Below are 27,121 nucleotides of genomic sequence, written 5' to 3' on the forward strand. Positions count from 1 at the left end.
ACCAAGCTAGCAAACATGAAATTATTACTCTGCCCTTAACTGGTTTAGGGGTGGACTTGGTAGTGTTAGGTTAATGGTTGGACTGGATGAGCTTAAAGGTCTTTTCCAACCTAAACGATTCTGTGATAATTTCTTCGCATTGCTGTCTAACCCATCCTGGTGCCTGGCTTTCAGAAGATGGGTTCTTTGAGAACCGACTGTCCTTGTGTGTCAGGACAGCTGCGTGGTAGTAGTAACTAACAGTAGTCACTGCTGGAGATTCCAAGGCCACCACCCTGTAGCTGACTCCAGTTCTGTCAATAAAAACTGCCTGCAGTCATCCATGGCGTGGGGGGAGGTTATATACCAGAGCACCTCTCTCATTTCCTGACTTCATGCTATGAGGGGTTCGAGATCCGTGTCAGAACTTGTATCTGAGATGTGGGAAAGTTCTGTTCAATGTCGCCCCAGGTCGTGTGGTGTGGTCAGCTTTACCCGGCACGCTGGACCTCGGACCTTGAGCCTGGGCCAGCCTCTGCTCCGCAGTTACCCGTGGTCAGGGCTTCTGCTGGGGCTCTGTCCCCAGTTAGCTTCTTCCTTCCTTCCCAGGAGTGTTCCCCCTCCAAGTTGAAACCTGCTGTGTTGCAAGCAGCTGGAAACGTTTCGTCTCAGCCTTTCATGGCTCACAAGCTTCTCTGTTAATGGCTTGAGTGCTTTGAGAGCGTGAGCTCTTGCTTCTGCACTACAGGAAAAAAAATAAATGCTTATTTTTAGTCCAGAAGTGTCAGACATCTTTTTGGAAAGCGCCGGCATGTTGGAGAAGTGCTGTGCTCCCGGAGGAGGGCTTCCTGTGGAGTTCCTTTTGTCTTTCACAACCTTGTTTCTTCTACGCAGAGCTCCAGAAGAGGTGCCCGGGAGGCTTCACCGGCCTGGAGGAATGCTGCGGTGGAGCCTCTGCTCTGGCTGCCCGTCCTCGCTCGTCCCTTCCAGCACAGCAGCTTTTACAGCTTGCTGCCCTGTTCCTGCACAGCGACTAAACCCCAGCTACTTCTCGGTGTTGCGGTGTCACGTTTTACTTACGTGCTGCTGTAGTTAGAAAGCACCGAGCTCAGGGGCGTCATAGTCCGAAATTGTGCAGAGATGGGTTTGGTTTTGGTAACAAATATTTCAAAGTTATGATTTCATAGAATCACAGAATGCTTTGGGTGGGAAGGGACCTGTAGAGGCCATCCAGCCCAACCCCCTGCCATGGGCAGGGACATCTTCAACTGGGTCAGGGTGCTCAGAGCCCCGTCCAACCTGGCCTGGGATGTTTCCAGGGATGGGGCATCTCCCACCTCTCTGGGCAACCTGTGCCAGTGCTTCACCACCCTCACCGTAAAACATTTCTTCCTTATATCCAGTCTGAGTCTCCCCTCTTTTGGTTTAAAACCATCACCCCTTGTCCTATCGCAAGAGGCCCTGCTAAAAAGCCTGTCCCCATCTTTCTCCTGAGCCCCTGCCAGCACTGCCAGGCCGCAGTCAGGTCTCCCCGCAGCCTTCTCCTCTCCAGGCTGAGCACCCCCAGCTCTCCCAGCCTGGCCTCACAGCAGAGCTGCTCCAGCCCTCGCATCATTGCTGTGGCCTCCTCCGGCCCCGCTCCGACAGCTCCATGCCCGTGCGGTGCTGAGGGCCCCCGAGCTGGGCGCAGGGCTGCAGGCGGGGTCTCAGCAGAGCGGAGCAGAGGGGCAGAACCCCCTCCCTCGCCCTGTGCCCACGCTGCTCTGGGGGCAGCCCAGGACACGGTTGGCCTTCTGGGCTGCCAGCGCACATTGCCCGCTCGTGTCCAGCTTTTCATCCCCCAGTGCCCCCAAGTCCTTCTCTGCTCTCCACCCCTTCACCCCCAGCCTGTACTGACACCGGGGCTGCCCCGTCCCACGTGCAGGACCTTGCACTTGGCCTTGTTGAACCTCCTGATTTCTGCCCTGATGCTGCTGTGACTTAGGAAAGTGATAATTTCCTCATTAAAGCACTGCATGGTAAATACGTCTGGTCAGGCGAAAGGGCAGAGGGGCTGCTTTGAAGGACTTGGAAATTTACTCCAGGATTCACACCTTGCAGTATTTTGTCTGTTTGCAGCCAGGCAGATTTAATTAAGGACTGGATGATCTTCAAGGTCTTTTTCCAAACCTAAACGATTCTGTGATTCTAAGATCTGAAACAGAGATGCGACGCTACCTCCGCTGCCGGGGCAGGAACTGCAGCTGCGAATGCGTAAAGCAAAATCCATGCAAACCTGCTTTCGCCGGCGTAAACCTCCGAACCGTCTGCCAAGTGGCAGCAGCCCCAGGTCGCAACTGAGCAGATTTATTTCGGTAAGTGGAAAATGCCTTTTTTTACATCACTGGACTGCTTTAGCTGTCCCCGTCTGATTCACGGGTGCGATTCAGGCTTTCTGCCACACAGGGTCCTCTCTCATCTGCTTTCATCTTTTTTCAGAACCGCTCCGAGCTCACTCTCACCCAGCGTTTTGTCCCGGGCAGCGTCCCCTGATCGAATCCCCTCATCGACTAAGGGTAAGAACAGGACGGCAGCATCCACCGATCGACCGAGGATGAGAACAAGACGCGTGTGGTGAAACCTTCCCAAAATATCCGGCAGCCTCTGCCCAAGGCAGGTGGGGAAGGTGCCGCAGGTCAGAGGCGACGCCTCACCGTCCGCTCCGTGTTCCCTTCGTTGAAACCCCGCGGGTCAACGGGTTTTGAGCGTCGCTGGTGGGTTTCTCCCCACCATCCCATGCCTCGCATCCCCACCGACCCCGCCGCCGTCGGGAAGAGGTGCCCCCCGCGGCGGCACGCCCCGCTCCCCAAGCCCGCAGGGAGCCGGGAGCGCCTTAGCGAAGCTCCTCGCAGCAGGCGGGGTGGGTGCCGTTTTTGGGGGGGCGGGATGGGACGGGACTGGGTGGCGACACCGCGCCGTGGGGTGGGACCGGGCGCGGCGGGGCGGGACCGGGCGGCTGCGGGAGCAGCGGCAGCAGTGGAGCGGGGCTGCGGGAGCGGCAGGATGCGGGAGGCGCGGTTCAGGGACCACTTTTGGGTGAGTGGGGCCACGGGGGATGGGGGGCAGCGGGGTCGGACCCAGCTGGAGCCGGGGGGGGGTCACAGCTGGAGGCAGGGGAGCACAGCTGGGTCGGTGACGGGGTGCGGGGGTCACCCCTCTCCGCTCCGAGTTGGCTCCAAAGCCTCCCGGGGTGCTTTTGCTGAAGGCTCGGAGCATCCCCCGGCCGGCGCTGCCCGTCCAGACGCGTGGCCCGAGAGCTGTGGCTTTGCAACCTCCCCTGTGCGGCCAAAATACTCCCCGGCGAGCTGCCCCGTGCCGCTGGAGGAAGTCGGTGCCAGGCAGAGGGTTCGATAATATTAATTAGTCGCCGGTGAACTACTTGGAGGCACCACGGCCAAAAAGGGTGCTTTGATGTCGAGCTAATCCCGGACCAGGAGCGAGTCCCTTGGTGCGCTGCTGCTGGGAAAAAGCCACGGTTTGGGGAAAGGCACAATTTATTCTTCTGAGTCTTCTTTTGGGAATGGAGAAGTGCTGAAGGGCCGCTTATCTGCTGCAGGGCATCGGCGCTGTGGCTGCTCAATTCCTCTTGGTGCGCGGGCCTTCCTTCCAGGTACCGGCAACCAGGATATAAATGACAAAATTTTGGCTTTCGGGGATGAAAATCCCCATCTGGGAATGGCGGCGCTCAGGGTTTCCCCAGACGATGCCTGGGAAGCAGCTCCTGTCTTGCAGGACTGGGCAAAGGTGCACGGGCCCCGGGAGGAGCGGGCGCCGGGTTTGGGGCTGCTGGATGCTGTGGAATAAGAGGGGTAAATGCAGAGCACCGGGCTCGCCCAGCATCATTAACTTGTCCTCTGGCATAGCACTGTCAAATACGTAAATCCCATATAGGTATCGAGCCCGGCTTGGAAAACAAAGCCAGCTTTGCATCCGGCAGCTGTTTCTCAGCTATTCGTTGCCCAAGAAATTGCCACGGGCGCTCCCTTTGCTTTGCAAATGTGCAGGAGGGGAGGGATGCGAGGGTGGTGGCCGCGTCCCCCAGGCCGGGGGGGCAATAAGCGCGATGCCAGGAGAGCTGAGCAGACACGGTTTGTCGTGCTTCAGTGGCGCGCTGGACTGAAGAAGAGCTCCTCGCCGCAGGGCTGGCTTTGGCTAGCGCTGCCCGGTTTGCCCGGTGCGGTGCTTTTTGAAGGAGGATCCTGGAAGAGGGGGTTCGGTGGGAGAAAATACCGGGGCAGGCGCTGCCGCAAGCCCCGAAGGCAAGGAGGAGCCGGGACATCGCACGGGGCGCTCGTGCCCGCCCGCTCCCTTTTTGAGCAAACACGTCTATTTACTGAATAATCCTCTTGCTGAGCCCAAAACTATTGGTGTCGCCGGGGATTTTGCTTGGCTTTTTCCTTTCCGAAGCCTGTGTGCTTCAACTCCCCCCTGAGCGACGTGCCTGGGGCAGGCAGCTGGGGCGGAGGTTGGACGGGAACGTGGTGGACGTGACTCAGTGGAGAGATCGAGGTCCCGCTGTGGTCGTTTGGGCCATGGAAAAGGCAGGTCCCACCCCAGGCGGTCTCCACACAACGTACTGGTGACTGTGCATCAGCCGCGAGGGCTGGGGAGGGAAGCGGGGAATGAGGGATGGGCAGAAAAAAAAAAAAAAAGCATTTAAATGAGGTGCGGAGGGCTGCTCATCCAGCTTCGGTCTGCTGTTAAGTGCTGTGAGAGACCGCGAACTTCCTCCTGCAATTTTTCTTCTTAAATTACTTTGCTTAAGCCAAAAAGGGATGGAGGAGAATTCTTCGCCGAAGCAAGTGGTTTTGCACTGGTTAGGACAGCCCGACGGCAAAGGGGAAGATTGTGGGAAGGCGCCAGGGGAGGGATGCTCCAACTGATGGGACGAAGTTGGAAAAAGAACCAAACCCTGCAAAAGCTGAGCTGGTTTTGGTATTGCACCTTCCAGCTTTGAAACGCAGCTGGTCGTGAACGCTGACCGCCGAATTTCTTGATGTGGATAAGCTGTGGCTCCCCCTCTTACTCAGCCGGGGCAGCAGGGCTGTGCCTCAAGCTTCATTTGGGGCCTGATTTAGCTTTAAAGCCCGGTAGTTGTGGTTTCTTCGGTGGGGTGCGTGCATCTGTCTTTTCCTGCTCTGGAACCGGATCCCCGCCGAAGTTCACGACGTGATGCTCACCACGTGCCGCGTCGAGAAAGCGCGTTGCGAGTTTGCTCTCTGCATTCGGATTCGCTCGTGCTCTTAGGTCTCAGCACAAGGCGATAAATTCCGTTAAATAAACAGGTTTGCTCTTTTGCATCCCACCGCAGCTCCCGCTCGCCCAGGGGCCCAAGTCCGGAGATGGCCGAAGCTGCCCCGAATGCTCCCTCCCGCAGCCTGTGCTGCCTGCAGCTGCCTGCAAAAGAGCTGTGCAAAACTAAAAATACACCAAAGTTCACGTTTGTCTCCTCTTGCCCTGCCTGTAGCGATTGCCACAAGTTGAGCAAGCGTGGGGTTTCAATTTTTTTTTTTTTTTTTCATTTGTTTCTGCAACCTGCTGTTCTCCTTTCACTTTACAGGGTCTCTTCTTTCACTTTAATAATTTTCTGGCTACGTGCTTGGTTCTCCCCAAGCCTGTTCTTGCAGAGTATCTCGGGTAATCCGACAGCAAAGCTTTGGGTCTCATCATTCGGTCCTTGTAGGCGCCTGTAAAACTACGCGGGGAAAACGAGAAATGGCGATAATGCTAAAGCAGACTATAAGCAGACTTATTATTAAAAGTCTGACCTATTGGCTAACAGCTTGCAACTTGGCGAGCGGATTCTCACTCCTTTTGCTTTTAATGAGACAAAAGCAATAGCTCTGCTCTCTGCAGCGTGTTTCAGGGTTCATTCAAAAGAAGCGTTTGGTAAAACGTTAAAACAGTATGCAAACGATGCGAAAGACGGAGAACTGCTGACTCTCACTGAGGTCGCTCTGGTCAAGCAATTTTTCAAAATAAGACTGCGGCGGGTTGACCCTGGCTGGAGGCCAGGTGCCCACCACAGCCGCTCTATCGCTCCCCTCCTCAGCTGGACAGGGGAGAGAAAATCTAACGAAAGGCTCATGGGGCGAGGTAAGGACAGGGAGATCACTCAGAAATTACCGTCACGGGCAAACCAGACTCGACTTGGGGAAATCAGTTTGATTTTATTACCAAGCAAATCAGAGTAGGATAATGAAGAATAAACCCAAATCTTAACACACCTTCCCCCAACCCCTCCCTTCTTCCCAGGCTCACCTTCACTCCCAATTTCTCTACCTCCTCCCCCTGAGTGGCACAGGGGGACGGGGAATGGGGGTTGGGGTCAGTTCATCACGCATCGTCTCTGCCGCTCCTTCCTCCTCAGGACAGGACTCCTCACCCTCTGCCCCTGCTCCAGCGTGGGGTCCCTCCCATGGCAGACAGTCCTCCATGAACTGCTCCAGTGTGGGTCCTTCCCACGGGTGCAGCTCTTCACGAACTGCCCCAGCGTGGGTCCCTCCCCGGGGTGCAGCCCCTCAGGAGCAGCCTGCTCCAGCGTGGGTCCCCCGCGGGGTCCCCAGCCCTGCCACCAAACCTGCTCCAGCCTGGGCTCCTCTCCCCACGGGGCCACAGCTCCTGCCAGGAGCCTGCTCCAGCGCGGATTTCCCACGGGCTCACAGCCTCCTTGGGGCACATCCCCCTGCTCCGGCGTGGGCTCCTTCCCGGGTGCAGGGGGATCTCTGCTCCCCGTGGGCCCCCATGGGTGCAGGGGCACAGCTGCCTCAGCAGGGGCTGCACCAGGGGTGCAGGGGAATCTCTGCTCCGTGCCTGGAGCACCTCCTGCCCTCCTTTGCATTGACTTTGGGGTCTGCAGAGTCCTTCCCTTCACATTCTCACTCCTCTCTCCAGCTGCAGTTGCTGTTGCGCAGCAACATTTTCCCCTTCTTAAATCTGTTATCCCAGAGGCGCTGCCACCGTCACTGATGGGCTCAGCCTTGGCCAGGGCGGGTCCATCTTGGAGCCGCCGGTGTTGGCTCTGTGGGACATGGGGGAAGCTTCCAGCAGCTTCTCACAGAAGCCACCCCTGCAGCCCCCCTGCTCCCAAAACCTTGCCACGCAAACTCAATACAAAGACTTGGGTATCTAAATCTTTTAGGCACTCTCAAGTATTTATTTGTCGTGCCAAGAAAAGGTGATGCTGCTAAAATGCTCAGACAAGTCATCTGCAGCAAAACCTGCACTGGCATATTTAATTTTCTACCAAAGCATGTGGTAAAGTATCTGAAAACACTTCTTTACCCCCCAATGCATAGGAAAGAGCCGTTGCATCTCTTTTTGCAATGGCAGAAACGAAGCGCGGAGGAAAAGAAACGCTTTGCCCCTCGCTACAGAGCAAGGGAGCGCCGGGCTCTGCAAAGGAACCCGCTGCCACGGGTTATGGATGGTATTTTGTCAGGGCTGTGACCGGCTGTATTTCTTCTTCATTGCCATGATTTTTTGTAGCCTCACGAGGCTGGCCGGGGATAAACTGGTTTTTTCTGCGTCCCCAGTGGCCGGGGCGGTGAGGGCTGGTGGCCCTGGGCTCCTGCGTTCATTCCCCAGCTGCTGACTCGTGACGTGACGCTGGCTGAGCCCTTTCACTTCCCCTTACCTCTGCTTGTCCTTCTCTAAACGGGGACTGGCTTGGCGGCGTTTATCAGCGGCGTTATGAAATCCTCAGGTCGTCGTTTGAAAGGAACAAGGTGGGGTTTGTGGGAAGAAGTGATTGCACCGAGGTGGGATGCTCCATGGCTTTCCGTGTCTCTGGGATGAGCGGGGTAGATGTGTGGGCACAGTGGGGAGGAAACTTCAAATGGAAAATTATTAATCAAAAAGCTGCTTTTTGCAGGGCGCCGTTCTCAGGCGGCTGTGAATTTGCAGCGAGTCCTCTTCCTCCCTGCAATGAGATTTGTCTGTCCTGTTGTACCCACGTCGTTATGGGATGGGGAGGAACTGCAGCCTCTTGCAGCATCTCCTGCTCCCCTCACCCTGCTCCCTGCAGGCACCAGCACAAGCATTTTTCTCGGTCTCAGCAACCTCTGCAGGCCCCTGCCTGACTTTGAGGCTGTGCTTACTGTGAGCAGGAATAGCACAGCCATTTACTGCTGCATGGTGTTTCCACCTACTAAAATTGTATTTCTCTGAGCAGATAGGGCTGAGGAGAGATACTAAGAGCTCTGCATAAGTAAAGATCTTTCAAGCAATGGTCTGTGAGCACTGCAGTGCCCCAAACCTTTCATTTTTGGGAAGGTTGGGACAGACTGCTCGAGGGTAGGAAGGCCCTGCAGAGGGATCTGGCCAGGCTGGACCGATGGGCCGAGGCCAACTGTGTGAGGGTCAACAAGGCCAAGTGCCGGGTCCTGCACTTGGGTCACAACAACCCCATGCAACGCTGCAGGCTTGGGGAAGAGTGGCTGGAAAGCTGCCTGGCCGAAAAGGACCTGGGGGTGTTGGTAGACAGCCAGCTGAACATGAGCCAGCAGTGTGCCCAGGTGGCCAAGGCGGCCAGCAGCATCCTGGCTTGTGTCAGGAATAGTGTGGCCAGCAGGAGCAGGGCAGGGATCGTCCCCCTGTACTCGGCGCTGGTGAGGCCGCACCTGGAATACTGTGTCCAGTTTTGGGCCCCTCAATACAAGAAGGACATGGAGGTGCTGGAGCGTGTCCAGAGAAGGGCAGCGGAGCTGGGGCAGGGTCTGGAGCACAGGGCTGGTGGGGAGCGGCTGAGGGAGCTGGGGGTGTTCAGCCTGGAGAAGAGGAGGCTGAGGGGAGACCTGATCGCTCTCTACAACTGCCTGACAGGAGGGGACAGTGAGGGGTAAGTCGGTCTCTTTTCCCAAGTAACAAGCAATAGGACAAGAAGAAACGGCCTCAAGTTGCATCAGGGGAGGTTTAGATTGGATATTAGGAAAAATTTCTTCATGGAAAGGGTTGTCAAGCCTTGGAACAGGCTGCCCAGGGAAGTGGTTGAGTCCCCATCCCTGGAGGTATTTAAAACACGTGTAGATGTGATGCTTAGAGATGTGGTTTAGTGGTGAACTTAGCAGTGTTAGGTTAATGGTTGCATGCGATGATCTTAAGGGTCTTTTCTGACCTAAATGATTCTATGATTTTATGGTTCTGCCTTGCCATTGGCTTCATGTGTGCCTGGAGGGGGTTTTCCATGTTAAGTGGGGTAGAAGACGGGAATGTCAAGCTCAAGCAGCTTTCCTTTGAGCTGTGACTCAGAGAACATCATAACATGACTTCAGATCCCCACTAGAGCATTTTAGCCCTTCTTTTGGCTAAAAATGCAAACAAAACGTAAAGCATCACAACAAGCACACAAATTCCTTCTCCTCCTCAAGTCCATTGGGAGGATGGTGCAAACCCGGGCAATGGATCGGGAAGCTGGGGCTTGCCCTGCTGAGCCCCACGAGCTCGGGAAACATCAGCTGCTGCTTTGTCACTTTGAAATCATCTGGTTTTATTTTCCATGGGCTGTCCTCTAAGTAGCACGTGGGCTCAGAGCTCTGCCCAGCGGGGAGGACCAGGACAGCCGCGTGTTGCAGGATGGGAGGAGAGATGGTGGTCCTCCCACATCCCTCTGGTTGGGGAGGGCTCGGTGCAACTCCCCATCCTCCGAACCTGTCTTTGGCTTAGTTTATGATGTCTTTAAATCTTGTCCTCTGTGCCCATGGCTCTGTGCTCACCGTGGTGCCCTTCCTCTTTCATTGCTCCCTGCCAGCCCTACCTTTGGGACGTCCCACAGGCAGTCACGCTGCTCCTTTTTAATCTTTCCGTGCTAACGTCTGCCCAGAAAGGTTCTGCAAAGGCTGGTTTCATGGCATAAAATCCTGCCCAGTTCCTTCTTGGCCAGGAGTTCCTCCTGCCTGGAAGCAGCTCTTCTGGAAACCTCCACTGTCTCTGTTACCTCCCATGTTTCATATAACACCTTGCACTGTGAGGTCTGGTCCAGCCTTAGGAGCTTAGGAGATACCTATGTGCTGGAATTAAATCCTTCTACTGGAGGAGGAAGAGTGATAAAATGAAGAGCTTAATGCACATTTTTAATGGATGTTCCCAATTTTTCTCCGGGCACTTCTGCCTGGCACAGCAAGCCCAAATGTCCCAGGCAGCAGAGCGGGGTGCAGGAGCCTTCGGGTGCCCCCTGACACGCAGCGATGTGGGTCTGACTGCTCCGTCCTGCCTGGCCTTCCAGCGACTGACGGTTGTTCTCTGCATCCATTTTACTTCCTTTGAAACCGGGGATAGGAAGTCAAGTTAGGGTGTTTCTGTGTTTTGCAACCGTCATGAAGGCTGACTTCAGTGCAAGCATGTTTCCTTTTTCACAGACCCGATTAGCAAAGACATGACACAAACTGAGAACTGGTTGTGGGTTTATCAGTAGTTAGTCCTTTTTGGAAGGACGTTTGGGCCCTGTAAAGAAACAGAAACTGGTTTAGTTTCTGCCTAGGTCATGGTCCACAGTCCTCTCTTCCCGTGCATGCCACAGACAGAGCAAAGCTGGTCTGGGATAACCTGAGGATTTCCTGCAGGTCCCGCTCCACCAGATCTCTGCTTTACTTCTTGCTTTCTGGCCACTGACATTCAAGTCCTTGACTTCTTAGGGAAGTCCATATAATTAAATCATTTATCACAAATACCAGCCCTGTTTCTCCTCATTTCTTGCACCAGGTACGAACTCCCGAGAAATCCTCCCTTCTGCTACCCACACTTTCGTGCCAGTTCTCTGTGTACTCTCATCCCGGCTTCAAACCATTTCCTGAATCTCTCCGTCCTGACATTATTCCTCTTGAAGCTTCTTAATAACTGTTTGTGGCTTTTGCTTCCTTCCCCTGAGTTTCACATCTGCTTCTACCATCGCTGGGTTTCTGCAGCCTCTTTTCCTACATTTTTTGCTCCCATATGTGCTGTTCTATGCAACACTGACTGGTCCTCTTTGCAGAAAATGACAGGTAGCATCATCTGCTCAGCTCCCTGCATCTGCTTCAGGCTTCTTCCAGAGAAGGAGAGCTCATGGTCAGAGCATCTCTTATAGCACTTTGGAGCCCTGCTCTTGGCCCAGGTGGTAAATCCTCAACAGTCATAGGGCAAAAATCCATTTTTTGTCCTAAGGTGCTTCCAGGCATGGGTATGAGGAAAGAATGGAGTAGAGTTAGTCAACCTTTGTTCTAGCCCACCTACATCATTGCTGCACGTATCTGTCTTTTTTTTTTTTAATAAGCATCATTATAAGGTATGCTTTTAAGAAGTAATGCGAAGGGAAGCACTGATTCTTCAGAAGTTTGTGGGAAGTGCGAGTGGCACTGCGGGGCTGAGAGCCCTGGGCTGGAACATGGGACTTGGCCCCATGGGTGGTGGAGGCAGGACCTCTCCGTGGCTGTGATAGTTTGTGGGGAGTGAAGAAGCTAGCGCTGTGTGATGTGTGGGGGTGGACCTGGTACTTAGGGAAATGATCTTTGCCGTGGTGTTTTGAATTGATGTGAATGGGACAGGGGTGCTTTTCGCAAGGCCAAAGAGAAGGCTGTTGCAGCAGCAGTCATTGGGTGCGTCCATACGTTGCTATGGAGGTGGCGAGGGAAGCCCATAGCTGAGCAACCCCATGCAGAAAGGCCTGCTAAATTCACCTCCAGCCCAGATGTAGGCTCCTACAGCCAGACGTGAGGGTGATGCCCAGAATGGTGCAAGTCAACGCTAACCAAGATCCATCTCCATGTCTGCAGAAACTGGGAGGAGCAGTAGTAAGACGGGGTGTATCTAGAGACTTGGAGGGTTTTTAGTGTTTGATTTCATTAAGTTAGAGCTGACAGCTAAGCTCCTAGGAGCAGATGCCATGTGCCATGGGGCCAGCTGTGCTTAGGTCAGGGAGGAGCAATAGCATGTGGTAGGACTAAGCTCTTCTGTTTTCTGAAAATCATGTAAGTGCGTGTCCCAAATTGCCAAATTTGAGAACAAATTTGTCCCAAATTGTTCTCATTCTGCAGCCTCTTCCACCCCTAAAAGAAAAAGATCTTATTTCATAAAGAGGCACTTGCGCACTTGCTCCCAGCTGAGCCATTGCTTATGCAAATGTTGCTGGAGGTGGCAGTGGCCGTGGACTGCACTGATGGGAATGTGACTCCTGTTCTTCTGTTCTCAGAGTACGGACCTGACAAGCACAGTTGGCTACGACAGCATCATTCAACATCTGAATGATGGCAGGAAGAACTGCAAAGAGTTTGAAGACTTTTTGAAGGAAAGGTATGAAGGTGCCTCTGAAAATGGGTTGGGTTGAACCTGGGAAGCGAGGCGGTGGCACTACTTCTACTCCTTGTATTCCCAGTTTGGTTTCTGTCGCATTTAACTGTCCACTATGTTAAAACACCTTTGATTTTTGACTGATGAGGAACTTGTTTTCTTACACTGTCCTTTCCTTGCACGGCTGGTGCTGTGGTATGAAGTCCATGCCCAGGAATCCTCAGCTGAGAGGCAGCAATGGTGCCCAGGGCTTCATGCTCACATTTTGAACTGCCTGTTAAAAAGAAAGAGAAATCAGGAGCAGTTTAATAATTCAGTCTTACATGTTGCCAGACATCTGTACTGATGTGTTTGCAGCTGTTGGTGACCTGCCCAGGCCACACACTCTCCCATGGAGTTCACCTTGCAGTTCAGCTTGCAGAAGATCAGGTGAAGACCTTGGCATAGGAAAGGCACAGCTTTGTCCTGAATTTGTCTTTGTATAGTATGGACAGCCCACAGATTTTATGTTAAAAAGAAGTAGTAGCATTAGATAGTGCATTTATTAATCAGAGAATATGACCTAAGTAGAGGTTCTGTAGCTACAAAGACACAGCTGGGGTGGTCTGGCCATGTGTTTTGACTTTATGGTTCATGTGGTTAGCAATGGCTAAATATGAAGAGCATTGTAGAATAACCCTGAATTAATGTAATTTTGGTATTGAGAACTGGAGACAACAAACCTCTGAATACAAGGCTTGGTACAGAACAGCCTGGAACAAATGTAATGGGGATGAAGAGGAGGAGAACCTGCAGTTAAAAGTGTCTAATGCACCTACATCTGTCTAGGCTGTAATCCCATGTTCCAGGAAAACTTGGGTTTTCCAGCTGCCCAAGGAACCATCCGCTGAACCCTGAGAACCGTGTCCCACTCATCCATGACAAGAGAGAGAGTGCAAAAAGCCTCCTGCACCCCCTGTAGCCATGTTCCTCTTTTCTATTGAAGGAGGTGTACGTTCCCACCAATGTGTCTAGCCAGGAGGAGATTAGAGGCTGGACCTGGACTTGCTACTGGCACCCCTCTCTGAACATGGCCCAGTTCTCCATGTACAGCATGGCTGTTAGATGGCCCCAGACATGGAGAACATGCCTGTTGGATTTGATGTTTTGTTTCAAAAGGAAGTTCATGGGAATGTTGGTAGATAGAGGAAAAAAAATCAATTTATAATCTTTATTTTTTCCATTTCCCTACAAGCTTTTGGAGTTCTTAAAGAGTTAAGTTAGGTGAACCCCACCACCAAACTCTAGAAATCAACAACATAAGCATATGCATCTGCGTTAGAGATACAGGCATTTTAGGAAGCTATTTATTTTATCCACTAGACCGTCTAACGCAAGCCTCTAGCAGTACTTGTTTCTCTCCACTGACTGCAGACAGGTAGGGTGGCTTGCCCAGATGGAGATACCTACATTTGACCAAGCAAGTCCAGCCCTGCTTGTCTGTACAGATTTCAAAGCAACTGCAGAAAGCTGGTTGTTCTTAGACTGCAACACATAGGCTTTCCTCCCCCTGCCCCTTTCTTCCAAGAGGGGAGGACAATATGATCTCTCAGAGGTGTTATTTATGTTACCTCACAAGATGTGGCCTCTTCTTCAGGTGTTCTCCCTAAGGACCAAAGGCGGGCAGGAGACCGTACCTATTGCCTTGTGTTAAAAAGTCCTGAGGAGCTGGAATGGCCCAGCTGAGCTTTGGGGTGCATGTATGGTGGCTGAGTGGTCTTTGAGGTGCCTACTCCCTTCTCTCACATTTGGTTTAAATCAGCCAAATCAGATTCAAAAGTACTTTTTGTGGATGGACCAACAGACACCGCGATGGCCAAGATGCAGAAAGTGTGTGATTGCACAAGCCTTGTTCCCATAGGAAACTGAGCTAAAAACTACTCAGGAGACTCACCTGGCTGCATGTAGCCACCAGCTGCACTGGCTGCTTAGTCCTCCATCTCCTGTGGAGGTGGTCTTTGCACCCATCGGCCACAGGGAGATGGGGAGAGCAACGCATCGGGACCACAAGCACAGCAAAATGAAGTGTTTTCACTAGAAAGGCTGTTGGGTAACTGCAAACAACAGTCTTCCTTCAGCCACCATCCACAGTTGGTTTGCAGCAGGTCAGAAGATAGGGAGGGTGTTAAGAGCGGGTCTTGGCCTCTGCTGCAAACAAATATCAGTTTCTAAAATGCGAACTTCCTCTCATTTCTCTGTTTCCTCAACAGGGCAATTATAGAAGAAAAATATGGCAAAGACCTCATTAACTTGTCAAAGAAGAAGCCCTGCGGGCAGACGGAGCTGAAGTAAGTTCACAGTCCCGTGTGTGTTTTGCTTTTATGGGTGTCTTTGGAGCAACGAAGGAGGAAGAGAAGGAAGGAGGCTGTGAGAGACAAGAGTGTTGAAATGTGATTGGGACATTACCAGAAGATGATCTGAAATCGGTCTTGTGAATGAACGGTGCACAGCTGGATTGGCCTTTGCCAGTAGACAAATTGGGCCCCACCAAGTTCCCACCAGCTGTAGATTAACCAAAGCATCGTAAATGCGCAGGCGAGGTGTGGGCTGGCGGTTCACCAGAGGGCTAAGGATTGTGAGACCTTGGGTATGCTTCTGACTGGTTTTGTGGCCAGAGCAAAGTACAGGTACTTCCTTCACTCAAACCATGCAAATCTTCAAAGTCCAACGTGTTACCTCCCTGCAGAGGAGCTGTGGCCGCTGCGGTTTGCTCCATGAGTGGGTCTCCGTTTCCCCAACTTCTGCTTCCTGCTTTGTTTCTGTACTTTATGCATGCCCAGTCTGATGTTCTCTGATCATTTATTTACAGTTTTATATTGAGGTGTCACATAAAATCTTTCTGACGTCTTTATTGTACAATATTAATAGGGAGAAAAGTTCCCTACATTTCCAACCACTGGCCAATGCACCATGTAGAGGGTGTTCATATGTCCCAAATGATACTTTTAGGAGGTTGCCTGAAACATTTGTCATGACAATCAGGATTTTTAATAGAATCCAATGTTCAGAAAGATGTAAAGTAGATGTCAAACCAAGTGCGCTGTTACACTTGCCAAGAGGGAAAAAGCCGGAGGTGTGAAGAGGGTAAATAAACCTGCTTCAAGCTGCTTTGGCTGGTGTTGGGTGAGGGACTTGCTATCTGCTTTGGGATAGGTGCTCTGCTGATGCCTGTACCTGGCCGTGCTTTCCCACTCTTTTTAAATGCTCTGCCTGTTTTTCAGCACGCTGAAGAGATCCCTGGATGTTTTCAAGCAACGTAAGTAATTCTTCTTCGTGTTTGTCAGGACGCTTGGCAGCGCCAAAGTCTGCAGGCAACTGCTTGGGAAGAAAATAGCAGAGAAACCTCCAAAACAGTGTGATGCTGGGGTCAGGCATAGGCTGTCCTCCTGGCCAGGCTCATTCCAGCTCGTGGGGTTTAGGGATGGAATAGCTCCTTACACAGGCAGGCGCTGCTTGGAGGCTGCTTCAAAAGTGCTGCTGCTTTTATGTGTTTCTGCCAGGGGTTGTATGACGTGGGGTCTCTGGGTCAGTTTGATGTCAGCTAGAACAGTTGACTGGAGCAACAGAGTCTTTTTAGGAATATATATATATATTTTTAATTTTTTTTCTTTGCAGAAATAGACAATGTGGGGCAAGGTCACATCCAGCTGGCGCAAACCCTTCGGGAGGAAGCAAAGAAAATGGAGGACTTCAGGGAAAAGCAAAAACTGCATCGGAAAAAGGTCAGGCGCCACGGGAGCACGTGCCTTCGCCGCGGGGTGTTGATCCTGCCCCAGTGACGGGCTGCTCCTGGCTGGTGTCGCCTGCCGTGCCCCAGCCCCCTCCGTGCCCCTGGTGCCTGCCGCTGCCGGGAAGTCCTGAGCTCCTTCCTATGTGTTGCAATCGTGTTGGTGAACTGTGCGGCAACCTCAGACTTCCTTCTTCTCACTGCCGCCTCTTCTCCTTTGGGCACCTTTTGGGGCCAGGTATAGCACAGGCTCAGCTCCAGGGACACCAGCCTCAACCAGCAATGTTTTAAAAACATGTATATAATGCTGTATGAACTCCATAGGGTCTGCTACAATTGGCAAACCTTTTAACTTCTTCTGGCTTGAGATTCCTTTGTCTGGAAAATGAGGAAAAACTGCTAGAACCAGGGGCTGGTTTGGACCTAGCAGAGAGGACTGGGCTTCCCAATTTTGCAGACCCTATGGAGATGATACAGTACTGTATAATGCTAGGATTTCATTTGTAGAGCTCCTTTGCATACACAAGTGGAGGCTCAGATAGAAGCAGAAAAGATAGGTTTTGTGAAGACGCTTTGGGTGGATGAAGGTCCTTAAAGCCATCTCAGTCCGGTCTGTGCCTCTTCTTTTCCTAAGCCATGTAGGCCATCCTGGAGATTTGATAGTCAGTGACGTGCTGACTCCGGGTCTGTTGTCTTCACAGATAGAGCTGATAATGGAGGCCATTCACAAAAACAGGAATTTGCAGTACAAGAAGACCATGGAGGTAAAGCAAACATGCTGCTGTTTCTTGCCATACGGGTTAACGCTGCTAACACGCACGTGCACAGCGCTGGGGCAGTTGGAGCGGGGCCGGAGGAGGCCACAGCAATGATGCGAGGGCTGGAGCAGCTCTGCTGTGAGGCCAGGCTGGGAGAGCTGGGGGTGCTCAGCCTGGAGAGGAGAAGGCTGCGGGGAGACCTGACTGCGGCCTGGCAGTGCTGGCAGGGGCTCAGGAGAAAGATGGGGACAGGCTTTTTAGCAGGGCCTCTTGCGATAGGACAAGGGGTGATGGTTTTAAAGTAAAAACAGATAGATTCAGACTGGATATAAAGAAGAAATGTTTTACGCTGAGGGTGGTGAAGCACTGGCACAGGTTGCCCAGAGAGGTGGGAGATGCCCCATCCCTGGAAACATCCCAGGCCAGGTTGGACGGGGCTCTGAGCACCCTGATCTGGTTAAAGCTGTCCCGGCTCACTGCAGGGGGTTGGGCTGGATGGCCTCTAAAGGTCCCTTCCAATCCAAAGCATTCTGTGATTCTATGATAAATGTGAGGGTCTTCCTCCTCTGCTGCAACCCTCGACGTTGTGTCTGCACGAGCAGTATGGAGGGTGTGCTCAGAAAAACTGAAGAGTACACCAGGGACACGGCTGGTGGTAGCCTTGCAGGGCTGGATATGAGTGATTTAGATGTCATGGACTGGATTGCCATGAGCTTTTCACCCCAAACGAAGAGCAGCTTGTCTTGGGAAGTTGGTTTTGCCCAAGCAGTAGGGCATCTGGGACCTTGCATGCTGTCCCCTGCTCTGCTGGCAGCCTGCGCCCACCTCTTCGCCCGTAGGCTGTGCTTTCCTCCAATGCCTCCCGTGTGAGCTGTATTTGCATCTCATTGCTTGCTGACACGCTCCTGCCCCGTTTGGTGGTTCCCCTAGGCCAAGCGGCTCTATGAGCAGCGCTGCAGGGATAAGGACGAGGCGGAACAGACTCTGCACCGCAACGCAAGCCTGGTGACGCAGAAGCAGCAGGAGAAGGTACGGGGAGTGGGGTGGCCGTGGGGCAGAAAGGCGCATCTCTTCTTGCAGCTCTCCTGCCCCATGGCTCTTCTCCCAGCTCTGGGTTTTGGGGTGAGACGGGAGGGCTGGTGATGTTCCCCAGTTGGGCTGCAGAGCCGTTGATGATGTACCAGGGCTCTCCCCTACCTTTCTTCTCTCTCCCCTTTTTGGCAGCTGTTCCTGAAGCTGGCTCAGACAAAATCGGCTCTGGAGGACTCTGGTGAGCATGGAAATGCAGCATTTGGAGGGTGAGGGGAGCGTTTCCAGGGCCAGGGGTTGTGAAGCCATGGCATGGCTCTTGGGCGAGCTTTAGCTCTTGGGTCAGGCACGGCTCCTCAGAAACACGTGCCCAAGATACTGGAGGTGGGCACCTGCCTGGAGAAGCCTGCATGGCCCCAACAAGGCTGCTCCCACCATTTCCCCGGGGCAGGACCCTGTGCAGCTCTGCGTCCCCGTGCAGTGCCCACCCACAGCTGAGCTCACACATTACTGCTGCTTTCTCCCTGATGTCCCAGCCATTTCGGGCTTCCCATATTACCTTCTACACATCTTCTCCCCAAGTAGCTAGCGATAGAACAAGAGGAAATGGGCTCAAGCTGTGCCAGGGGAGGTTTAGATTGGATATTGGGAAAAATTTCTTCACAGAAAGAGTGGTCAAGTGTTGGAACAGGCTGCCCAGAGAGGTGGGGGAGTCCCCATCCCTGGAGGGGTTCAAAAAATGGGCAGAGGTGGCACTTTGGGACATGGTTTAGTGGGCATGGGGGTGTTGGGTTGATGGTTGGGCTGATGATCTTAGAGATCCTTTCCAACCTTAATGACTCCTAGTTTTTACTTTCATTATAAATAATCCAGCCACCAAGCCAGGAAACATGAAATTATTACTCTGCCCTTAACTGGTTTAGTGGTGGACTTGGTAGTGTTAGGTTAATGGTTGGACTGGATAATCTTAAAGGTCTTTTCCAACCTAAACAATTCTATGATTCTAGCGAAGGGTTTTTTTTTTAATTAATCAGATGGCAATGTGATTTCTCTTGCAGACAGGAGTTACCAGCAGAGTGTTACAACACTGGAGAAGATCCGGGAAGAATGGCAGAAAGAGCACATCAAAGCTTGCGAGGTAAATGCCCCAAAACGCCTTCACGTGGCAGCGTGGTCCTCTGGATATCCACCCCTTGCTGCAGGGGTCAGGGACGGTGCAGATTTGCCTTCTCTGTGTTCCCCTGGCAGTGAAGCAGCAGGATCTGTTGTAGCTCACTGTCGTGGTTTAGCCCCAGCCAGCAGCTCAGCACCACGCAGCTGCTTGCTCACTCCCCCTACCCTGGTGGGATGGGGGAGAGAATCGGAGGAGTAAGAGTGAGAAACGCTCCTGGGTTGAGATAAGAACAGTTTAATAATTGAAATAAAGTAAAATAGTAATGATAATAATGACAATATAATAATGATAATAATAATAATAATGATATACAAAGCAAGTGATGCACAATGCAATTGCTCACCACCTGCCGACCGATACCCAGCCAGTTCCCGAGCAGCGATCGCTGCTCCCTGGCCACCCCCCCCCAGTTTCTATACTGAGCATGATGTCATATGGTATGGAATAGCCCTTTGGGCAGTTTGGATCTACTATTCTGGCTGTGCCCCCTCCCAGCTTCTTGTGCCCCTGGCAGAGCGTGGGAAGCTGAAAAAGTCCTTGACTGGCATAAGCAGTACTTAGCAACAACTAAAACATCATTGTGTTACCAACATTCTTCTCCTACTAAATCCAAAACACAGCACTATGCCTGCTACTAGGAAGAAAATTAACTCTATCCCAGCCGAAACCAGGACACTAACCCTGTGTGTGTCTCATGCTGGGTTTCTGGATTCAAGGTCCCGCTGCTTCAAGGTTTCCACTATTTTTTTATTTTTATTTCTTCTTCCACCACCTTTAAAAATTGACAGAGTCAGAGCAGTGACATTTTTGCCCGTTACCTGCTTCCACATTTGGTGCGGCCGTCGTCTTGAACAGCCGTGGCCACCTCTGCGTACTCGGCGACTCGAGGCCAATATGTCTTCCAGCCGCTACACCACCGAGCAGACTCTGTCTGAAACTCTGAAAGTCTTTAGATGACTTTGCAGCAGAGGCTGGTGGCCGGCTGGGGTTGCAGGCTGGGTGAAGCCATCTCCGCGTGAACGCCGTGTGCCAGGAACCCATCGCTGTATCTCACAGACCATGTGGTGGCATGGGAACCCCCTCCGAGCGGTTGTGTAGCGTGGGAACTCCCTCCAAGCGGTTGTATCAGCCTAAAGCAGACTGTCTCATAGCGAAGTGGTCTAGCGAGCACATGGTGGGGAAGTCCAGAGCTGGTGGTGAGAGGACCACGCAGCTGCTCTGCTGCTGGCCTGTGATCTGTGACCGAGGGACGGACAGGGACTGCAGAGATCGAAGTTTTATCCCAGGTCTGCTGCAAGCTTGCAAACAGCCTTCCCAATCCCAGCTGTGCCGATCCCTTCCCAAGCTACTTCTTGTCAGGCCTCTATTTTGCTTTTTCCTTTTGAAATGGAATTTGCTGTCTGTTTTGTGTGGCATGCATCATTGTCTCAGTGCTGGTGTGCTTTTGATGTCTGGGGTTTCTGGAAGCCTTTCTGATGGTGGGGTGTGGAAAGCAGTAGTTTCACTTCCACAGAGGGATCATGTGGAGGATTTTCCCTCAGTGTGTTGCAAAGGTCGTAACTGGTAACAAGCGTATATGTACACTTGGGATGAAAGGAAATGCATAAAGGCACGTGAAATTGAGGTATACCAGACAGCAGATTTCAAAAGACTTGGGTTTAAACGGTCTGGGCAGGAAAGAGGGAGAAGAGCAGCCAGTCAAGGCACCTCTGTTTTCATACATCCCCAGTGCTCTGTTATTGCTCCGTACCTGTGGGAGGGAAGTGAGCTGGGACCGCAGGACCACGGGGTGCTTAGGGAACATGCACTGTTTTTAGAAGCTGGCGTGGTCTCCCCAGAGGGAGTGGTGTGCCCGGTGACCCCTCCCTCATCCGTCCTGCAGACCTTCCTGAGCTTAACGTTCATCTTTGAAATACCTGGTTGCGCAGAGGGATGATTTCTCCTCTGGACGAGCTGGAGGACTTGTGGGGTCCACGTTTCTTGCAGGAGACCACCACCACTTGCGCCTCACTGAGGACAGTCATCTTCATAGTGGCACTTGGGGATGAGAAACATGCAGGATAAGAGAGATTTGCTCTCGTTTTAAAGATGTTAGGGCCGTTTTGTCTGTGTCATTACAGTTCTTTGAGACTCAGGAGTGTGAGCGGATCAACTACTTTCGCAACGCCCTATGGCTTCATGTCAACCAGCTCTCCCAGGACTGCGTCCAGAATGACGAGGTATGTCACATGAAAATCTTCATGGTGGTGTTGGGTTGATGATTGGAATGATGATCTTAGAGATCCTTTCCAATCTTAATGATTCCTAGTTTTTACTTTCATTATAAATGATCCAGCCACCAAGCCAGGAGGTGTGGGGTTGCTTCTCTCCCCTTAATTGGTTTAGTGGTAGACTTGGTAGTGTTAGGTTAATGGTTGGACTGGATGCTCTTAAAGGTCTTTTCCAACCTAAACAATTCTATGATTCTATGATTTTTCTGTTTGGAAAGGAAAGCACAATTTGCTTTCCTGTGCACTGAGCTGTGTTATGTCCGAGCTGGGCTGTGGCCTTTGACCAGCCACCAGACACCAGCATGAGTGTGCAGGCAGAAGGTTTTGGCCAGAGCTCTTGCAGATGAGGTTGCCTCTGGGATTCCCATGTTTTTTGAGGGTGGTGAAACACTGGAGCAGGTTGCCCAGAGAGGTGGGAGATGCCCCATCCCTGGCAACATTCAAGGCCAGGTTGGACAGGGCTCTGAGCAACCTGATCCAATTGAAGATGTCCCTGCTCATGGCAGGGGGGGTGGATTAGATGACCTTTAAAGGTCCCTTCCAACACAAAACATTCTATGATTCTATGATTCTGTCATTCCCCTACCATTGAAGCTTGTGTACTGGGTGAGCACTGGGCTTTCACCCCACGTGTGATAAATGATTGGAAAAAACCCTTGTTTTTTGACCTGATATATAGAAATGCTTTTTATTTCCCTTTTGCAGAAATACGAGGAAATCCGCAAGAGTTTAGAAATGTGCAGCATTGAGAAGGATATTGATTTTTTTGTAAATTTACGCAAAACTGGAAGTGTGGCCCCAGGTAAGAGCTCAGTACAATCTCACGGAGTAGCGCTGACTTTCTTGTACTCCTCATGGAGCTGCCCCTCTGATCAGCATCAGTTTGGATGCAAAAACCATTGATTTTGCAATATCCCTCCTTTCATTCACTGGCATGCAGCACTAGGCTCTGCCACTTATCACCACCCCCTGAAGATAATCTCCCCTTTCTCTAACTTTTAATTTCCTGATCAGGCATTTTCTCAGATAGGGGAAAGACTTAGCAGCTGAATGTTGGGATGACAAGTAGTTTATGGCTATGAAAAGTCTCTGCTTTACTATTGTTAATTTTTCCTAGCTCCTGTGGTTTATGAAAACTACTATAATACACAGAGAAATGCAACTGCAGTGAGAAGTCCTGTTCCTGTACCTATATCAAGGTAAGGGACATAATGTGTACAATTGCAATTGCTATTGCAAATGATGCTCCCCCTCCAAAAAAAAAAAAACCAACCATATTTTGTTACTTTCAGCCTGTTGGAGGCTTGACTTGGGAGTATTAGAGGAAAATATTTCCCATGCTATGCAGTCTGTCACTCTCCGCAGTGGGAGTTATGCCAATGTACTGTCTATTATAAGCTCTTCAAGGACCCCCTCAAGCCCAGTCAGAGGTTTTTGCTCCCCCTTTTGTGGTTATTTCTCCCTTCTCATGGGTGGGAATATTATTCTGAAAGTGCTTGTGGTGAGGGTGTGCTCATTTTTTCTTGTGCCAAGCCTCTTCCAGAAGCCCTTTGTGATACCTGGACAGCAGAAAAGCAAGGCGGTTTCACGTCTTGCTCTCTCTGGGAACAATCTGAGCTCCCTTTCAGAGCAGCCTTTGATACCAAAATGAAACCTTCTGGTTTCTGTATATATATAAAAGGTCTGTACTGGGTTCAGACCACTGGGTTCTCCATGCGGTCTGTCTAGCTGAGGAGAGATGGATCAATTAACAGCGTGTTTGGGTAGAGGGAGGAACAGCAGAGCCGAATTCACTCCTCTGGGACAGAAGCTGGGCAGGGAAGACGGGGTGAAGGATGCTTCTGCCGGAGGGCAGATGAGGATTCAGGGCCAAAGACTCTTGCTAAAGGTGAGTGTGCCACTTCGGCTGTCACGTCAGGAGAGGAGTCATGGCCAATTATGGCTTACTGATGTCTCACTCTGGGCAAAGGCATGTGAAAAGGCATGCCCTGAGGCCCACTTGTGAATGTTTCCCCAACATAGTGCTTTTTGGTTACTTTTTCCTCTCGCCCACTGTATCAGCTTCAATTCCAGTGTTTGCCATGCAGGCTGTCGGTGGTGAGCCCACCATGACGTGCCTTGGTACCAGGTCTCCATAAAGCCCAGGCTGGCCAAACCTCTTGCCCTCCCACCAGCTCTGGGAGGGCAGCTGGGGAGGACAGAGCCAAGGCAAGGGGAGTCCTGTAGCCACGCAGATCCTCAGCTCTGTGTTTCCTTCCATGCAGGAGGGCACCTCTACCCACCCCGACCAGCGCGCCAGGTCAGTTACTTGCTTTATGGGGTTTCTGGCCCCACAGAGGAACTCTCTGCTCTTGCTCTTCCCCATCAGATCATGAGCTTTAGCTCTCTAAAGGGATTGCTTTAGGTGAAGCTCCTGCTGTAAGTCCAGTCCCCACTGAAAGATGCTGGGAAGTTGGGCGCTGACAAGGCAAGGTTTCACCCAGGAGAAGTTCTGCTCAAAGCCCCGCGTGTAGGCATTTCTGAAGCTTAAGGATATCTAAGCCTGGGATCCCATCTGTCTCTGCAGCTTGGGCATTCTCTGCTTCAGCAGCATGAGCTGTATCATTCCCAGTGCCGCTTTAGCGATGGGATACTTGCAGTGGGACTCGGTAAAATGAGGTCCTGCTTTGGCTCTTGGGCAAATCAAATCATCTCTTTGAGTCTCATTCCCCCCCACCTCGCATCCCTTCAACACGGGTGGCCAGTGCGTGGTGTTTCTGTCCTGCGTAAAGTCTCGTAATGAGCGCTTCTCATGAGCAGACCTAATTTTTTTGTGCTCTGTGTTTCAGGCGAGCCTGATTACGCCACAGTTGACGGCTACAGCTTGATACATCGCTAACAGCCACAGTAAGTACTCACATTTGATGAAGAAAGGATTCAATATGAGATGCAGCTACACAGAGGAGGGACAGTGGAGAAAGAAAGGCCACCGGTTAAGGGATGACATTTTGAGGTGACCAACTGGGAGTGATGATCATGTCAGCCCTCCCATCGCTTGTCTGAGCTGGAGCTGTGGTTTAGACGCTGTTGATCCTGTTCTGTAGGTTCTCCAGGCAGAAGACACTGTTGGTCTGGCCAGCGTGGCAGAGGTGGTGTTTCCAGTTATTCCCAGCCACACAGAGCTGAAGTGCTTCTCCATTTTAAGAAAGTATTTGAGGACTCTGAAAATTATTTGTACATTCTGAAAGTGCCTGCTAAAAATCTGTGCCTTTGATCAGCAAACTCCTTGGATGGGTATCCCATCTTCACACTCAGGGGAAGAAAAAGAATATAAGCAATAGACCCGGACACAGGGCAATCTTCTGTGTCGGAAGAAGTTTCTGATTTGAAGTTCTTCTAAAGTGCAGCCATCTGGGAGAGGCTGGAGCCTCTCACACTCCAGATAAGTCATATGCGCTGAGGGGAGTGTTGTGATGCTTTGGGCATGCTGGCTTGTGTTCAGGGCATACGTATCCCGCTCAGATCTGAGGTTACACTTTTGTCTGTTTCTAAAGTCTTTCATTAATGGTCATTAAACTTGTAATTTAGACTTAATTTTGGTCATGTCTCTCAGGCAGCTCACTTAGAGGAGCACCAACCATGGAGGAGACCATGGGTCTGGCTTAGCTGTAGATATGCTCCAGGCTTAAGTGCTGATCCTGGAAGCTGATTTGCATCTTGCCTGGTGCAAAAGTCCACAGCGCAGCTACCTAGCAAGAGACTCTGCCACCACAAACCTGCTGGGAAGTCCAGCACCCTACAGCGTTTTTGAGGACCTGAAGGAAGTTGGTCAGCTCTTCCAACCGCCTCTCCAGTGAGGGGATTGTGGGTTTTTAGGCTCATGGTATAACTTGTCCCTGGTAGGCTCTGGAGACCCCCATTTGATTAATTTCTGGGAATCCCTGAACTTGGACTCATTCTGGCTATGCACCACTGGAAACAAACCGTTGGCCTGAAGCCATGAAACTCTTTTCCTGACCAGGTCTCCTCAAAGTTCATGCCCTTTTTGTTACCGTATATATGATTATGGCTTTGATTCAGAAGCTCACATGCCTCAGGGTTGCTGGTCTCTCTGAAGTCCCTGTGTGTGGTGTTGCTTAAGAGCTCCTCAGTGCCTTATGACACTGGACATGGGGACACAGGACATGGGGACCTGCACGCAATTTAGCTCTCAAAACCTGGTGCCAGGTGACTAACTTCGGAGCAACAGGAGTTGCTAATTGTATGGTGTTCTTTAAGTTGAATCTGCACGACTTCAGTGTGTGCCTAAGCCCACCAGTCCTGGGGGCTTTACTGTATTTCCTTGTGCAGAGAAGATCACGGTGAGCTTTAACATCTGTCCTGCTGCATTATAATGACCTGTGCAAAGTGTGCATGTCAAGGAATCAGTTGTCCTATTTTATTTCTGAAAGACCGAATGGATAAATATTCTTCTGAAGGAGCCTGCTGTACTCTCAGTTCTTTAAATACATATTTTAAAAAGAAGTTTTGAGACATGTGCTGGATATGTTTGTGTGCGTTTTTTTTTTTTAAAAGGTGGTCACATTCACTTTCTGTTGGGGCTGGGGCTGGTACACCTTCAAAGCACCCTGGGATGTTTGGGTGGTGTGAGTTGCCTCTCCTGGAAGGAAACCTACAAGAGCACATCCTTGCTCAGCCTTTATTTCAGCACTTGCTCAGTACCAGGACAGTTGTGGGAGAGAACAGACCAAGGAAGGCTGGTATGAGAACAAGTATTTGTGATTTAGCCGAGAACTGCAGACCACGTAGGGCTGTTTCCCCTGGAAGAGTATCTACTCTACTACACGTCGCACGGTGCCTTTATCGGGATTTTTCAGCTGACTGAGCACAATAGATGGTGTTAGGCTTTTCTGGATGCGGGGTCCCTAATGAGGCTGAAACTTGGCTTGCACATTCACTAAACGCACAGAAATAATTCCCAAATAGGGGTGCTGGTTTTGAATACACCAACTGTTTGAATGGACCTAAAGCCAAGCAAACCCTGGCTTGGAAGAGGAGCGTCCAGACATGGAGCTACTGGGAAGGAAGTCTGCGTGCCCATGAGTGCTGAAATGGCTTTTTATCTTCAGCATCCTCCCTTGCCTGGTTGTCTTCCAGGTGGTGCAAAAGATTTTGGCCTTCTCCCAGGACCCTGTGGAGGAGCCCAGCCTCCTCCTGGGCCCCTATAGTGAGGCCAGGCTTCCTCCCAGACATCTATAGAGGGGTCCGGCCTCCTCCCAGACCCCTATAGAAATGCCTGGCCTCTCTACAGACCCTGATAACCAGCTGCGCAGCTCCTGCCTTCCCTCCCCAGGGTGTCCCCCAGGGAGAGAGAGACAACATATGCCTTAATAAGACAACTGCTTTAATAAGATGGAATAAGAAGAGGAATACAGGTGAAGAGTAAATCTTACATCCCTTCAGATGCTGGGCACCCCACCTTTAGGCAGAGTTGAACACAGCTCTCCCTTTTTGGTCCTGTGAGCTAATAAATAAATTATCACGAGAAAACAGCTCTGTTCATAAAGGAATTCACATGAGCACTTCCTGCTGCATTTCCAGATACAGGCGAGCGCTGGCCGCAGGCCCCTGTTAGCAGGAGGTGGCTGAGCTCATCCTGCAGCCGAGGGGCTCGTGCAGCACAGCACAGCCCTGCGCCTGCCGAGGGAATCACCGGCTCCTGGAAGTGCAGCGGGCTCCTGGTCAGGATCAGTGCATCCCTGCCTTGACCCATGTACAGTTTACCTTTCCCACAGATACTATAAATTACAGACTACGTTAATAACATTAATGGGGAAAAGTGGCTGGGAAGCTGCCTGGCCGAAAA

The 27,121-nt window shown here is 51.5% G+C and overlaps 1 protein-coding gene across 1 annotated transcript; it reads left to right on the forward strand.

The window, feature by feature from the left end:
* The first annotated feature begins 3,014 nt into the window (after window positions 1-3,014).
* On the forward strand, window positions 3,015-24,361 carry PSTPIP2 (proline-serine-threonine phosphatase interacting protein 2). Its single transcript, XM_075726298.1, has 14 exons — window positions 3,015-3,054; window positions 12,182-12,282; window positions 14,529-14,606; window positions 15,540-15,574; window positions 15,934-16,040; window positions 16,747-16,809; window positions 17,734-17,832; window positions 18,028-18,073; window positions 18,891-18,970; window positions 21,127-21,225; window positions 21,982-22,078; window positions 22,394-22,475; window positions 23,541-23,575; window positions 24,105-24,361. The coding sequence occupies exons 1-14, from the start codon at window positions 3,022-3,024 to the stop codon at window positions 24,152-24,154; spliced, it is 1,005 nt and encodes a 334-aa protein (XP_075582413.1). The 5' UTR covers window positions 3,015-3,021; the 3' UTR covers window positions 24,155-24,361.
* The last annotated feature ends 2,760 nt before the right edge of the window (window positions 24,362-27,121 follow it).

The sequence above is a fragment of the Pelecanus crispus genome, chromosome Z, assembly GCF_030463565.1.
Source record: "Pelecanus crispus isolate bPelCri1 chromosome Z, bPelCri1.pri, whole genome shotgun sequence".
Taxonomy (NCBI): Eukaryota; Metazoa; Chordata; class Aves; order Pelecaniformes; family Pelecanidae; genus Pelecanus; species Pelecanus crispus.